Source organism: Neodiprion pinetum, chromosome 6, assembly GCF_021155775.2.
Source record: "Neodiprion pinetum isolate iyNeoPine1 chromosome 6, iyNeoPine1.2, whole genome shotgun sequence".
NCBI classification, from domain to species: Eukaryota; Metazoa; Arthropoda; class Insecta; order Hymenoptera; family Diprionidae; genus Neodiprion; species Neodiprion pinetum.
In genome coordinates this window covers 24,258,030-24,273,807 of record NC_060237.1, presented here as the reverse complement: position 1 = coordinate 24,273,807, position 15,778 = coordinate 24,258,030, and the positions used below count along the sequence as shown (strand labels likewise).

General features: G+C 38.7%; 2 protein-coding genes across 6 annotated transcripts in view; one reads left to right on the top strand and one right to left on the bottom strand.

Moving 5' to 3' along the window:
• LOC124221896 (immunoglobulin superfamily DCC subclass member 4) overlaps positions 1–15,778 on the top strand; it is a 311,934-nt gene that overhangs the window by 170,138 nt on the left and 126,018 nt on the right. The gene's annotated exons all lie outside the window — the stretch shown is intronic.
• LOC124221887 (uncharacterized) lies at positions 178–6,596 on the bottom strand. The gene is made up of 11 exons (XM_069137086.1): positions 6,330–6,596; positions 5,966–6,241; positions 5,740–5,900; positions 5,427–5,592; positions 4,580–4,980; positions 2,291–2,300; positions 1,884–2,162; positions 1,526–1,801; positions 1,166–1,299; positions 902–1,067; positions 178–770 (listed from the first exon to the last, which is right to left on the bottom strand). Exons 1-11 carry the CDS (start codon positions 6,579–6,581, stop codon positions 369–371), a joined length of 2,523 nt encoding a protein of 840 aa, XP_068993187.1. The 5' UTR covers positions 6,582–6,596; the 3' UTR covers positions 178–368.

The window sequence follows — 15,778 nt, the reverse complement described above, 5'->3', positions numbered from 1 at the left end:
TTTTCCAAAAATCTCAAATTTTGGTTCAACTGTACAAAAATATCTACAACGAAGAGAGTTTTATATCACTATATCACGCGATACACCTATTGGGTAATAGTTTATCGCTTTAAAAGAGTAAACGAACAACAAAAACTTCAACGCATCATGACGACAATTTCGGTCGGTTAAGAAATGTAAGTTAAAAAATCGTGCCGACACTTATAATGTGCATACATGGATCCTACTGATCTATTGGAATAACAGGAAATCTTAAAATAAATAGAGCTAATACATTTCCTCATTTGAATTTCACGAAGTGTACATCTTTTCCTTCCAAAAAGTCTGTGATTTTTCAGTGTTTCTTATAACGTTGAGTAATACACTTCTCAGATATCTAGTAGTCCCATACTATCGTATAAAGGCAAAATTCTATTCATAATTCGTCTGTACGCTTTTCCACGATAAGCTGGATTATCGTATTTTCCATCGGCCCCACTTAGTTTTGATATATCCACGTTGTCGCCTTCCTCGAGTACGACAATTGGCAGGACAACCGAAGAAGCGATCACTTCAAAAAAAGCTCGCTTTCTTAATAATTCTTGCAGAGCATCAAAGCTCGGCACTTCCGTTTTGCACTTCAGTTTGGTCATGGTGCTGGCTAATGAGGTGTGATACTCCCTCAGGAGTTGCTCGCGATTCTGATGTCGAATATCGTCCGACGGACTTGTGCCGAGAAAATAGAGAAGGTCTTCTGTCGGTGAGCCACGGTGGGATATTTGAAAATCCACCTACGATTTAAATGCACTTAACGTACAACGGATGACCGTGATTCAATTCTAATGGTGATCTCAATACCTCTCATTGGCTTATTATAATTCTCATCGTGAACTACAATAATAGCTAATCTGAATTAACTCACAAATATGTGATCCATGGGCTTTTGCCGTTCGTCGTAGCGGAACATCATATTGTTTACCCAGAAATCTCCGTGATTGAGGACGGTGAAATCATCTTCTCTTACAAAAGCTGTTTCGCATCCTTTTTCATACGTGTATTCGGACAACTTGAGAAGTTTCTCGGGAATTCTTTGTGACAGAAACAATGCGGGGTGGTGAAAAAATGTGAAAAAAAATGTGTTGTTACAAGAAAATGCTCGGTGGAATTCCTTTGAACTAAATACTACCTTGGATTTAGCTCTGGCCACTTGGCTGACTCCTCTGCAAGAGATTTCATACACGTGTTGAAAGCTGTGCCCGTCTCAGCTGGATTATCCTTATGAAGCATTCCCCTTTTGTACCTTGCCAGTGCCGTAGGATCCTTCAATTAGGTAAGTATAAAATTACGAAACGTAAACAAGTATACAGTCATAATTTAGGCGGCAAGTCAATCGAATATCAACACAATGAGCGATCACGCACATGCGAGACGAAAAATTCTCTCTTTCCTGCAAGCTTTATATGTATAGCAGATGTAGGTACCAAGGATTCTTCAAACTTTCAACGGAAATGAAATTATAATAATATATAATCAACTGCACTCTTACCTGTTCTCCAAATGCGACTGAACCAGCGTGAAACAAGCCAAGATTCCTAAGGGCAAGCAGACAGTGGTCCATATCAAGACCTTCTTGGCGAACAGCCATTCGGAAGCCTGCAGGTGCCAAATCATCGAGGAATACGTGAGTCGGTTTCTCGTACTGAACGTATAAGCATCTTGCGCTGAGCTTCGTCTTCGAAAATTTCGCAAGAATTTCGCTTATTCGCGGAAGTGTATCCGACATCATTGACAATTCCACGGCAAAGAATCCAGTTTCGTTAAGCTTTCGATGCAATAAATAGCAGTGAATACAGGCATAGACATCGCGGAAAAGTGACGAAAAATAATTGTTGTTTGACAGTTACCATCCGCTCTCGAAACTCGTCCTGCGGTAGGAGTTTTAATATAAGAGACCTCTCCTCCTCGTTTCGTTGACCACCTTGACCTCGTGAAAATTCTACGGCGATTCGGTACATGTCGCTCATATAATTATCACCTTTAGCCGTTGCCGGTCGCACGGATATATCCGAAACTTCAATAGATTCGTCATTTTCAGCCTTTCGTAAAACCTTTTGGACGTAACATGCGTCCAGCCACGCAGGACTTTCCAACTCCATATCTATAGATGATAAAAACTCAGTTCTCTACCGTAACCGATGTCAACGATAAGATAAATCGTGTTCGTGAGTAATCATTAGCAGTGAAATCATAACGACGATAACTGATTCTTTAAGACAACTGTCAACTTTTTAATATCGTACAAATACCTCACTGAACAAGTGCTGTTTCAAAATAAAAATAAAAACAGACTTTGCTTTACTAAACTAGTTTTCAACTGTAAAAATGCAATAACCACAGCGTCATTAACGTAAGACACGCGGTTATGAAACAGCGCTATATTTCTCACCTATTAGCTCGAACTGCTCAGCGACGGTTTTATGCTATACTAGCCTCGCGAGCTATGTTTGCAGCTATATATACCGGTAAGCAAAATTCTCCCGTGCACACACAGACCGATCGTTGTCACGACACGAAATAAATCTCTGCACTCGTGATTGAGTATAACTCAGCGCTGTGCTCTTTAGTGAATTCCCTACCATCCAGTATTTACGTCACTGTGACGGTGTCTCCCACTATTTCGACAGTAGCTCGATCCGCTCCTCTAATGCTATTTTCAGATAATTCTAAAGGTTAGCTTGGTTTGAACGATCACGGTGTGGTTAAGAAAATCGTGACCTTCGACAATTTTACGCTGAACGATTCAATAATTGTTCACCAAAATTCTCTTACAGGTAAGTTCTATAAGATTTTCCATAATTGAGCGAAATTACTGTAATCGATGCCCTCCAATTGGTACAGACTGGGCACATAGTTGGAATTCGCACGCGGTTGAAGTTAGTAACGTTATCGTAACGAAACATTAAGGAGAAAAATCACTGTTTTCTTAATTTTACAATGATTTTGAAAAAACTAAAATTTCAAAATATGAGTGTGCTTTCTTTTATTATGGTTCACTTAATTTCAGACAATTCCGAAATCGCGAAATAACGGTGTTTTCTTAACATGAACCGTTACGATAACGTTACTTAACTTCAATACGATAAATTCGCAGTTGATATACATATTGCGTTGCAGCTGAGTGTCGAATCCATGTATGGTAAAACTATTGCAATCACTGTCACTGTTACGAATTGTTCAACTAAAATAGCCAGTGATGATTGTAAAGATTCAATAACTTCTCTCACTGGCTTTCATAGTGAAATTCCATAGTACTTGTAATGGGTACGCCAATGGTTATTCAGAAATTGCTTGCCCACCGCGAGTCTAACAATAAGTCGCAATAGAACGTCGAGTTCTCTGCTACGGCTTGTTCTTAAGTAATCGTTGCGTATAACCTTGAAGTGCTACGTCGCGCAGATCAACATATAATCATGTGATATAATGATCGGACAAGTCCTTGAAGCAATTGCACATTGCCGTTCGTGTTCGTGTTCGTGAGACTTCTAGTTGAACCACGCTGCCGATAATAATTTATCAGCTCACGAGATGCAAGACTAGCAGTTCACCAAGAAAAAGTTCAGAGAACGACAAATATACCGACAAACTTCTGGTTATTATAAGAGCTAATTAAAATACATGGAAGATCTGGATGCAGAGACGGCTTTACCAGTCAGATTCAGTATCCACAATTTTCTGTACAAATTACCGTGTACCACGTAACAGAGTGAGAGACCAAACTTGATACCGAGATTTGATGTTGCCTGACACCATTCTTTCCTCCCGAAGGACAACATTTTCTAATTTTAGCACAAATGGTTTGGTATCTAGTGGTTTTGGCATCACTTATATTCGCGTCGTGATGGTAACCACTCCAAGAATAAGTTTGGCCCTTGAGTATGTTCAACCAACCCGCAATGCTGATTGTTCACACTGCGTGATGTAATAAATTTGTCGGGGAAATGCACAGTACTGTGTTAGCGGTTAGTGCCCTTGAATTCATTGTGAATACTCTACGTTATTTGTATCACACAGTACGTGTTAATTAACGACGGTTGGCGCCTGATTGATTCGGTATAAAGGTAAGCCGCGAAAAAACATCAACACGAGCACACGCGTTTGTAAGAAATAGAAATACAAGAGACAAAAATATTAGTGTATAAATCAACATATGGAAATACTGTCTCTCAAAAATCTGATCTTTAGCACTACGTCAATGTGCGAGTTAGAGAAAATGGGTAAAATTTAAAGCAATTGATATTTACAGAGATATTTTCATTATTGATAATTGACAAAAAATGAAAAAGTTACAAATAATTTTATTTACATACAATTTGGATTGAAATAGCTTTTAAAGCCAACACGGTACGGTTTCACACTTTTGACGTATGAAAATTTGCCACAAAATTTGTATTGCATTGAAGCGTCCTCTAATCAGTCCTTTTACATGCTCTCTAAATTCGGAGCGTGTCAAATCAAATTCAATTATTAGATAAAATGTTTGAAAATCTTTGCTTTTTTTTCAAACGCTTTTGCGCCTCAATTTAATGACAGTTTAACAAACTAGGGCTGCAACAATCCCATCTTATCGTACAATGGAAGATACGTCGTCATTAACTTCCTAAACCTATTTCCTTGATAGCTGGGATTCTCATACTCGCCGTTTGGTTCTATCAATTCGTTCAAAGGCTTCACTGTAGTTTGATCGCTAATAGTAATTGGTAATATTGTGAAGGAGATAAGTGCTTCAAGAAACGCTCGTTCTTTAAGTACCTCTCGCAGTCTATTGAAGCTTGGTGGTTTCACTTCGCACTTGAACTTGGCCATGGTTATGGTCAGTGTGTCGTGATACTCGTGCAGAAGTAACTTCCGATGATCTTTACGGACGTCGTTGGACGGGCTTGTGGCCAGGAAGTGGAGAATATCCACAGCCGGCGAGCCGTAAACGCAGAGTTGAAAGTCCACCTACGATTTTTATGTTATTAATCCCTTCTGTTTTCGTTGATAAGGTATATAAGGTGATGTATATTAATTTTTCGGAGATATCGAGCTCTAGCTTTCTCCATTAATCTGCTTAATATTCGCTTTTGCACATATATTATTCTTCCGCTTAGCGAAGATAAGAAGCTGCCCCGTCCACAAAGTAAACCTTTTCCATTTCAGACTCAAACATTGTTATTCGATGAATGTAAAGATCGCATTATCACGTCACATTTTTATCAAATACCTTTGACCTCTTTGCAGACGCTCGGTGATAAACAGTTTGTAACATTCCTTGTTCTATTAGTTATCTACGTTATACGTGTACTTTTGTTTTTTTCTGTCCAAGAATATATCACTAATAAACAAGAAGTCAAAACAACATAATAATCATGAGGGGAAACCTTAGCTGCAAATTTCACGTTACTCACGAAGATGTGCAGGTTTGGTTTGCCTTGGTCGTCGTAGCGAAACATCATATTATTTGTCCAGCAATCTCCGTGATTAAGAACGTTAAAATCATCCTTCTGGCATCGAGCAGCCTTGCATCCTTTTTTGAACGCTACTTCAGATAGCTTGTGCATTTTTTCTGAAATTCTAGTCGACATAAATCATCGTCAATTAAAAAAGTATAAAATGAATTGGGTTACAGAAATTGAGAGGATTTTCCGATTGGAAGAAGGTTTGAGTTTTGGCAAAGAATGAGCGGTTCTGCTGATAAGAATTTGTGAAGTAAGTAATTACCGCGGATTAATTTCCGGCCATTTCGCTATTTCTGTTGCGAGGCATTTTGTACCAAGGTTAAAAAAGCTAGTCAACCAAAGAGGATGGTCCTTGTAGAACAGTCCTTTCTTGTACGAAGTCACAGTCCTTGGGTACTTGCGTTCGAAAAATGTGAGAAATAACTGTTTCAATATTTTTATCTCTCACCATCGAAGCAAATACTTATTACACAAATTACGAAGAGTACCTTTTCCTCGACAGCTACCGAAGTAGCGTGAAACACAGCAAGGCCTCGCATGGCGAGTATGCAGTGTTCCAGATCAAGACCATTTAGACGATCGGCCGTACGAAAGCCTCTCGGTGACAGATCCTCTATCAGTAGGTGGGTCGGTTTCGCGAGCTGGGCATACAAGCATTGCGCGGACAGGGGTGCCATTCCCAATTTCACCAGAGCATGGTTCATCTTCGGCAAAGTATCCGTCATCATAAGAGATTCCGTGTTGAAATGTCCCCCCACGGATATCTGGTCAAGAGGGTAAATAAATCGATTACGACGGAAAAAGAACAAGATTTTCGCATCAACAAGCACACTCACGGAGTGGGATAATTACCAATTTCTCATACCATGGAATGGCAGGCACGACCTTGGCGATGAAAAATCTCTTCTCTTGAACCCTGTGCTTACCTCCAACTCGTGTAAACTCTACGGAAACACGATGTAATTCCCCAGCGTAATTCTCCCCTACGGATGTAATCGGCTGTTCGGTTATACCACATATCTTGATTGACTCATCTTTTTCAATTTGTTGCAGGATCTTTTGCATGAAGCACACGTCGAACCACCTTGGATTGTTCTGCGCCATAACTGTTTCAGGTTTAACTCAAATTCTTGACAATTAGCTGTTTGAATTATTAATCCCACAATTTCGTCGTCAAATGTTGAACCTTTATCGATCAAGTGCGTAAAAAATTGGTAGATAAGCGTAACTCGAAGGGACGAAAAAGTCTAGTATTCAAACCGCACAACTGAGAATATCGATCATCACTTACGGAGTAACCTTTATTTTCACACGGTCTGCGTATAAACGTGAGTTTAGTCTTGCACTAACCTGTGGCAGTTTTTGTTTTTGCCTTACACAATTAAAATCATTCGCTTGCTGAACGGTAATCTTGCTCGAGAAGTCACCTTCACTGTCTAGAATGACGTTGAACACATCAGGCGTGAATGATCTGAAAAATTTCTAACAATCACTGGCTTGTTCCGGGTGAAATATCGACAATTAAAAATAAGCATTTTGAGACTGTAACTGACGAATTTACTTGAATTAAATATCACCTGATTTGTCGCGGTAAACTCCCCTACTTAATAATTTCTCACCAAAACTGATGTCGTTACATTTACAAAATACGAAAGCATCAATTCGCGTCTCATTCTCTCCGTCTCATGCTTCTCTACTGCTGGGGCAGTTCAAAGGAATTCATATTGTCCGCCAGGGTGGTGCAACGCGATTACCGTCATACGAGGTTACTCCTAATCTTGTGTCAAGCTAATCACAAACTCGCCGTAACCTTCTGTTGAACAATATTCACAACCAGATCACACGGTCTACACTTGATGCAAATCCAGCAACACCCTGTGACGTGTCAGGTGAATGTCGAGGCGTTCGCAGCTGTAGAAGGGGCAGTGATGGCACTTATCTGAGAGATGCGGACAATGAGAGTACGTCTCTGAAGGGTAATGAGTAAAAGTAGCAAAAAGCAGATCAGTAGAGTAATGGTAATTATAGACGGCAGATGCAGCTTTCACTTTTGACCCCAGAGTGTCAGATGCAATGAAAGGCATCGTACACTTGTGTCAATTTTATCGCGTAAAAAGAGAAAAGACTCATTAGTATACAAGGGCGATGATAAAAGTTTCTAATTTATTAATAAGATTAAAAATTTACAAATTTCTTATTGTGTCTGGGTTACGAATGGTATTTTCGTGCTGTTTACGTCTACAAAATCGAGGAAAATACCTATAGTTTACTTGGACTTTGTTATTGTGATCAGAACTTGGATAGTATGTTAATATGGAAAAGTAATTAAGCGTGTAATTCATGTAAGGTAAAAAACGTCTACTTTTAATTACCAACTTAAGACAGCAGTTTTGAGTGAATTTGTTAGAAACGAACCTTTATTGAAACGATCGAAGGCGGTCGATCTGATTTATTTACATAGTTATCTTTCACTGAATTTGAAAGTATTGCTATATAGTCACTAAAACAAAGTTTCTGAGAACAATAATGGTTTTCTTCGTTTTTGAGGTGAACGCAATGAGATCAAACTATGCGTTACTTAAAACACAAAATCGTGTGGCCCGGTGTAATGTGTCGCCCTTTTAAAGTACTGTATTTCTAATCTTTCCGCGCTTCCGTTTTTTTCCAGCGAAACGCCGGTCAGCTTGCCAGAATTTATGTTTTTTTAAAATCTTTTGGAGCATGCATTGTAATGTTGCTCGTTTATATTCTCAAATGAGCTAATATGCTGATAAATTTGGCGATACTGGAAATTTGCAATCTGCAGTCTGCAGCGCGAATCTACTATTGGCTATCTGCTGGAGTATTTACAAAACGACTAATATAAATACTCGATATGTGTCCATGTAATAATCATACATGTTTCCGATAACAAGATAAGAAATTACATATCATCGAATACGCAATTAGCTCATCTGATCGTCATTAATTAATTATTTTATTCATACGTTGCCAACTCTGGCGATGTTTTCTAAAGAAGAAATAAGGTGCCAATGGAAAGACAAAAATCAAAATTACGTTACGTCGTTTGTTTGCGTCTGGTGTAAAATCTCAGCCGTCAAGTACCGTGCGAAAATTCGTGAACATGCAATTTAAACACTTGAGATTTGTAAAAAATCATATTCTCATAGTTAGTAGAGATCTTAAGTGATGATTAGAGGTTGGTATTCAGTGTGTCTTCAACCGTGTGACAACAAACAATCGCAGATAGAAGTTTGTGGCAATTTGGTATCATCAACAGTATATTTTAATTATTTTTTGAACTTGAGAGCAGACCGTATGCCACGAAGCCTCGACATATATGCACATGTATTTACAACCATAGAACAAAATTAATGCGATCTGATAAAAAAAAGTATTCGGAGCGCGTGCTACCGGTAATTAGACTGCGCGCTTATGCCACTATTTGATTAATTTATATCAGTGATAAGAGATCGTTTCTCAGGTTTACGGTGTGGTTGGCAATTCGGATTTCTTTACAACTTATTTAAGTTACAGAAGAAACAAAATTTCCCATTTTTTTAAACAAATATTTACATTCGTCGGCACATCGCAAAAATTCTGATCCTCTAGGTGCCGGAATGTCTGGACTGTATCCGTTGAATTTAAACATGTCACTTCTAATACTGTATTTAAAGAGAATAATGTCTGAGATTTATGATCTGAGAAAATATTGTAAACGGAAAGATTTTCATAAAATTTGTGACTTTCACAGGTCAGTGGTTGTTGGGAATTGTTGCAGGTCAACTTCCCCGTCGATTGAGACATCAGGCGAAGTTGAAGGCGACGTCGAGTCATCACGGTACAATTCATGCTGTTCGCAATCCGATGTTATTAATACGTAGTTAAAAGCGCTGTAGCCGAAATCGTGTCGAACCTCACGCACGATTAACAAGAACAATCAAAGGCCAGCATTTCAACGGTAAGTGCTCTCGACCCTCGGAGAGTGGAAATTTGAATGAGAAATTCCTCGACCTTCTGCGTGCCACAGATTTTTGTCGAAAGGTTTTCAAATACCGTAGAAAACAGGGAAATTTTTGTCCTACAGGCAACGCCCAGCCTTTGCACTTCGGTCAGAATTAGTACGAATCACTCAGTACTCTCTTCGACGCAGCTGTATTTGAACGACAACGACTACGACGACGATGATGATAATGATGATGATGATTGATTGTCGTAATCACGAGGGCAATGAATCTTGCGGTAGATGCAAATGGATCAAATCTTGAACAATATTACTCTCAACTGGATGATTGTAGAACATGGAAGAAAATGACAATGTCGGTATGTGTAAAAGCACACTCGATTGGAATAAATCGTACTAACTCGAAGGTAACGATTCTGAACTTCCCGGTAACACCAACACCAACATGTGTTTGTTCAAGTGATGGTTGAAACGAAGAAAAAAAACGGCGAGACGTTCTCAGCGAGTAGAACCCGATAGGAAATAAAATTATCACCCCGAAAAAAGAGCGGCATACTGTGAATCACAGGATAGCGCATGGCAGCCTCCGACCGTAGATTATAATCGAATTTTAACGCCACATAAACGCCCCAGAATTGTTTCTTTTATGGCATCCATTACGGGGTCCCCAAGGGAAAAATCAATGGACTCTGACGAACGGTCGCGCGTACGGGAGAGATATACTTACGTGAACGTAAAAAACCGTACGCGACCACATCTTTGCCAGCCGTGTAACAAATCTACGGTCTGCAGGAGCGGAGGATTTTTTCCCCAGGGGCGAAACGATGCAACGCGTCCCATTAACTTTCCATCAGATCACAGCTTACCATATAAATGGCCACATTGTGCTTTACGATATCGGCGCATCGATGCACACGTGCGTGTAACCTGCAGTTCTGTCCAGTGCTGCGTGCCCTGTGATTATTGATAGCGAAGAATCGTACATGAACAATAAAATGACAAACGTTGACAAAATTTCACACATCGGAATGTGTTCTAAACACTGTTGTAAGTGGGCCAATATGGTTAATGGCCAATCTTCTGTCGCAGGCTCTGGTGCAGTATTACGTTTGTTGTTTCCCGATTCCACCTCCCCATCCCCATCCCCAACCCCCCCTTGAACTGCCAGTTTTTTGGTCGATGCAACCCTGCAGTGTTGCGAGAAACCGACGAAAACCACTTTAAGGTGCCGCTGACCTGGCATGTCCTATATATATTTCGTGACGTCAGAAGCGGGGAAATCGCCCGCACAAATCCTGATAAAACGGGGATATGAATCTGACTGGGAAAATTTTTAAAAGATAGCTTGAATAAAATTGTACGTCTGTATCTCAGTCACTACTATCGCAGATCATTGATAACGTCTAATAAAAATAATGATGAACTCAATAAAATCACGTCGCGTCAAACATGGCCGATCGGGCTAGGGACTTGTTGAATATTCACCGTTTGTACGATATCAGAATTTCTTTCACTTTTGCCAGGGAGATACCGACGTACAAAAACACACACGTAATCCGGGAAAACCTATAGCACCAGTCAGTTTTCTGTAAATATGGCACGATTTGTGCGGGCGATTTTCAGGTGACAGGCGCCCGTTCTGATGCACGAGAAGTCTGTAATTTAGTTCAACGTTGAACCTCCAGAAGCGCTGTAGTCGACCGAAGCGGTACCAGATGGTAAAATGACATGGTAATACGCACACGTCCTATGTTTCTGCTAAAGCAACAATCTGCAGTGCTGACGAGAGCATAGGCTTTTAGGTGGATACGAAGAAATGTACAACTCACTCAGAATAACCGTTAGATTTTGAAATTCGTGCATGTTATAAGGCATCGTTGGGAAATGGTAACATCAGTTCACAATCGCGGTAACTATTCGTAATCGCACGTAGCCCGACTATACGTGAACGGGGCATTCCATGCGAAACCGACCAACCCGTGACCTCGACCAATTTTTATTCTATTGAAAATTTTACACTTTCTTGTACCTGCCAAAAGCAGTCTTTCTGAAATATTTTAGATGTTTGTCTCAACCCATCCAAACACCATAAATTTATCAAAATATCGCACAATTTTTTTTTAAATGCTCATGGCTTTTCCAAAACCCGATATTAAAATAACATACTGTTTCTTTTCTCGTTTTGAGTCGTAGTTCCGCAAAGAAAATTATTCTTTTTTATTTTATTGAAGGGTTTTGGGGCATTCTACATCGAGTACGCACCACTTAAATCTACCTTTTTTCATCGATTTGATAGAAAATCATTAACAAAAACGAAAATACCTATCCTTTAATTCCTGTTCGTCGAAAAGGCAGATATAAATGGCGAATAATTGACATAGAATGCCCCATATACGCTCCGGATATCCTCATCTAATAGTAGCATCAATGTGCGCAAAATTGTCATACTTACAGATTATTGACCGAAAGATTAGATGCAGCAGTAAAATAAATACCGAAATTGCAGGAAACACGCAAGTATAGGCGTGAGTGTTTAGGGTTGAGATAAAAAATTGTGCTCTTGAACAGACCAATATTTATTTATTTATAGCAAATATGGAGGGGGGGGGGGGGGCCGGTTGATAATCGTCCGAGCCTGTTTTAAAGATTACCCTAATACATACGCGAAATTGTTTCTGAACCGGATGTGTTTAACAATACTAGAAATACATCCCGCAAAAAATCTATGTCATTGTACATACATACAATTACTGCATACAACGGTTCAAGATTCGTGGCAAATATTTTACAGGGCCGATCCTTGTTAAAATTCTGATGAAGAATTTGCTTGCCAATTTTTTCTGTTTTTAATTCTCAACAAATAAGGATTTCATACTTTATTTGCTTCGTTTCATTTGTCAATTACGCCTAGTTCTGAATGATGCTACCAAAATTTTTTTTTACATTAGACGAACTACCTGAATGTTACTCATTTGGTGGAAATCGTTATAAAACTACATACCGTGACTTCTCGTAGATGGTATACGCTACGGATACGCTAGCGAGTTTTGGGTTGGTTTCTGCATCGTATACGACCTACGAAAAGTCAGGGTATGTGTTACTGTTGTACATCAAATCCGGCACAATCCTATAAGATTTCACAGAAATTTGGAACTCTCGAAGGAATCAACTTCTTCGGATTCCGAGTACTATCCCTCACACGCCACTGTCCCCACTATCCGCGCGGCCGTCACTTATGCGTTTCCTCGTGTACCGTCCACATTCACTTTTCGCGGCGAACGAAGCAAACGCGAGTGTTTTGGTAATTTGCCGTGTCACAAGTTCTAATCACGTGCAAATTTTCACTCGGCCAGTGTGTATACAGATATTTGTTACAAACAACAATAATCTTGCGAGTGCAACAATGGATGAGTTACGTCGCACGGCTGAACCGAAAAAAGGTTAAATTTGACGCACCGACGAACGAATCGTTCGTTGCAATGGTAAGTGTTTTATACTGCAAATTTCTGTTATGCAATTATACATATCATTTACAAGAATCCTGCCAAATCTGCACTTGCTATGCAGGGTGATTCGTAATTCACAGCAAATACTTGACAGGGCGAATCCTTGTCAAAATTGGAGTCGAAAGTTCCTAAGAAATTTTTCGGGAAGACGCCTTTTTTCATTCAAAGAAATGGAAATTTAATTTTTTCGGATTTCTGTTTCGATCAACCTTTTAATTTCTTGGGTCATCGTCAGAATTGATATCGAAATTCCCCGGTTAATTTGTAAATAATTTGTACGAAAATTTTTTTTTCACAGCTGTCTCGGGGGGGTCACTGGGAGTGTAAATTCAAAATGGCGACCAAATCATGCTTATGCGTATATTCGAAAAATGGTTTTTTTTAGGTTAAAATGGTTTTTCTTGAATAACTCGGCCGGTTTTGATTTTACAGAAAAACCGTCGGAACAAAAGTTGTATCAATTTTGATTCTCTACAAGTTTAGTTCTTACAGTTTTTCTTCCAGGATCAAGATTTTTGGAATTAAACCTGAAAAAAGCGACAAATTCGAAATATTTCCATTATCTCGTTTATTTTCAACTTAATGGCATAAATGAATAGCAACAAACTTGTTGATAATCAAATTCTGAACAACTTCGGTTCTCACCTTTTTTTCCAAAAATCGATATTTTCGGAATTTAACCCGAAAAGGAAGGATTCTCCGTCAAATCGGCCACTTTTTTTTCGACCCATAATTGGTTAAATCAAAGTACTACTAAAAGGTACTCTGCGTGAATTTTTTCAGATTTTGCAATTCATTATTTGAGAAATTGCCGTTTTTTTCTTCAAATGAATATACACTACCGTTCATAAGTATGGAAACACTCGCCCCAGATTGTTCTCACTGTACCCATGATGCTCATTGTATTTCTACGAAAATGTACACCGTTGAGGAGTGGGGAGGGACTTCCAGCATTTTCATAGTATAGAAAAAACATGTAGAAAACAAATCGTCTTGTTTACGTTTACTTCGAAAGAGTGGTGTTCGAAAAATCGTCGTTTTTTTGACATTTGTTTCGATCGTCGTTCTGTTATACATTTTTCAAAATATTGAGTAACCAAATTGTATACGTGTTTCAAATTTTCTTTTCTCTGTTCTCTTCATATATAATTATTTTGATTTTTCGTTAGGAGTGTGCAGAACATAAGAATTGCTGAATGCTTCGTTGCGAATACCACAATTTTATCGTAGCCTAGATTCGAATGCTCGGAGAGTTCAATTATTATAATCGTACGGTAATTTTCTTTTCCGATAATAGGAGAAATTTACACGTGTTGACATATACCCTAAGTACGATGCAAATATGCGAGAAATTTCAAATCTTAAGGAAAATAAATATTACGACTGTTATTATTTCATCATATAAACCATAAAAAGTCAGTTGGAACGAAATTTAGGTTCTTGAATCAGAAATATCATTCTGACAAAAAATGACCGCGTATTTTCCAAAACAATGAAAGCTTTTTCGAAGTGATATGTGAGCATAAAAAGTAAAAACCTATTTCTACGATTTTTTTTTCCGAAAGCGCCGAGTCATTCAATTTTGTTGCAAAATGGGCGCGCAGTAAACTTGAAGACACAATATCTCATCTCCGGTTCTATTTGACGTAGAAAAATGATTCACAGCACATTCGCGAGCAGGGAGGATAAGCTTTCGTAGAAAACTTTGGTTTATCCGGAAACATTGAACATTGTAATTGTTATTAACGAACGAATTGTTTAATGGTAGCATTTTTTGGCGAGGCTTCTACCATTTTATACATTCTGTAAAAAATCTTTCCGATTACAAATAATCCGTCGGGTTTGACGAGGAATTTCCCATTCATATTCATTCCGAACGACCATACGTTAGATATCTGCTATCGGAGTAAAATATTGAACACGGTGAAATTTAGAGTGATTCGTAAAAAATGAATATCTTAATTTCAAAAGAATTATCTCAACTTTTCGGATTATTCAAGATGATCAAAATTTTTAATCACACTATTCCATTTCATCAGATTCGACCACTGACTTTCAACATTTTTGTGTATAGTGAGATGGCGCGGACACATGGTTATAAGAGAACAGAAGAGGACCCATGTATTTGTATGTGTCTTTATATGATAAGGAGGGGAGAGCATGAATTCTCTGCCAAAGTATATTTTTATCGACAAGTACTAATCATGTTATGGATTCTGCATTGAAAAAGCGAAACAACCAAATGAATACGCTTATATTTTACAGGATAATCCGTCGTAACCGTTGGACGGACGCAATGTCACATGCCGCGAGGAGATCTTCGTGGAGTGGTGAACTATGTTCGAATTACATTACTTCGCAAAGGATGTCAGAAACTCCCATCAACCGGGAGAAGGAACTGTTTCGTACAACCCGCAGCTTCATAGTTACCTCGAATCTCAGATACTATTTCCTTGCATTTAATATCTCAGAGGGTATAAAAATACTCCTCAACGTCGATGTCAACAATTGTTTCATATATCCATAGTAACATGAATAAAGTGTTACAATATTATATATAATCATTTTTTGAAACCCTTTTCACTAGTAAAATAGCTTCGAACATAAAATTATTTCATTATTGTCAGTAGAGTTGTGTGTAACAAGCGATGTACAATTCCAGAATGATTTCAATACAGTAATACCCCGAAGTTACGCTATGGGTCGTTCCGGCATTGACGGCGTATGTCGAAAACAACGTAAGTCGGGGTGCACGTTTTATACAACTGTATAGTGTACATATATATATATATTTATATGTATAAATACTCACCAGAGATAATCATGTATGT

Bases quoted from the DNA above. Each gene is read 5' to 3' on its own strand.
- LOC124221887 (XM_069137086.1), bottom strand. From the start codon at position 6,581: ATGGCGCAGAACAATCCAAGGTGGTTCGACGTGTGCTTCATGCAAAAG. The intron at 6,242-6,329 runs GTAATTATCCCA...CCTCTTGACCAG, and splicing joins TTCCATGGTATGAGAAATTG to ATATCCGTGGGGGGACATTT. The intron at 1,802-1,883 runs GTAACTGTCAAA...TTGCATCGAAAG, and splicing joins ACGAGTTTCGAGAGCGGATG to CTTAACGAAACTGGATTCTT.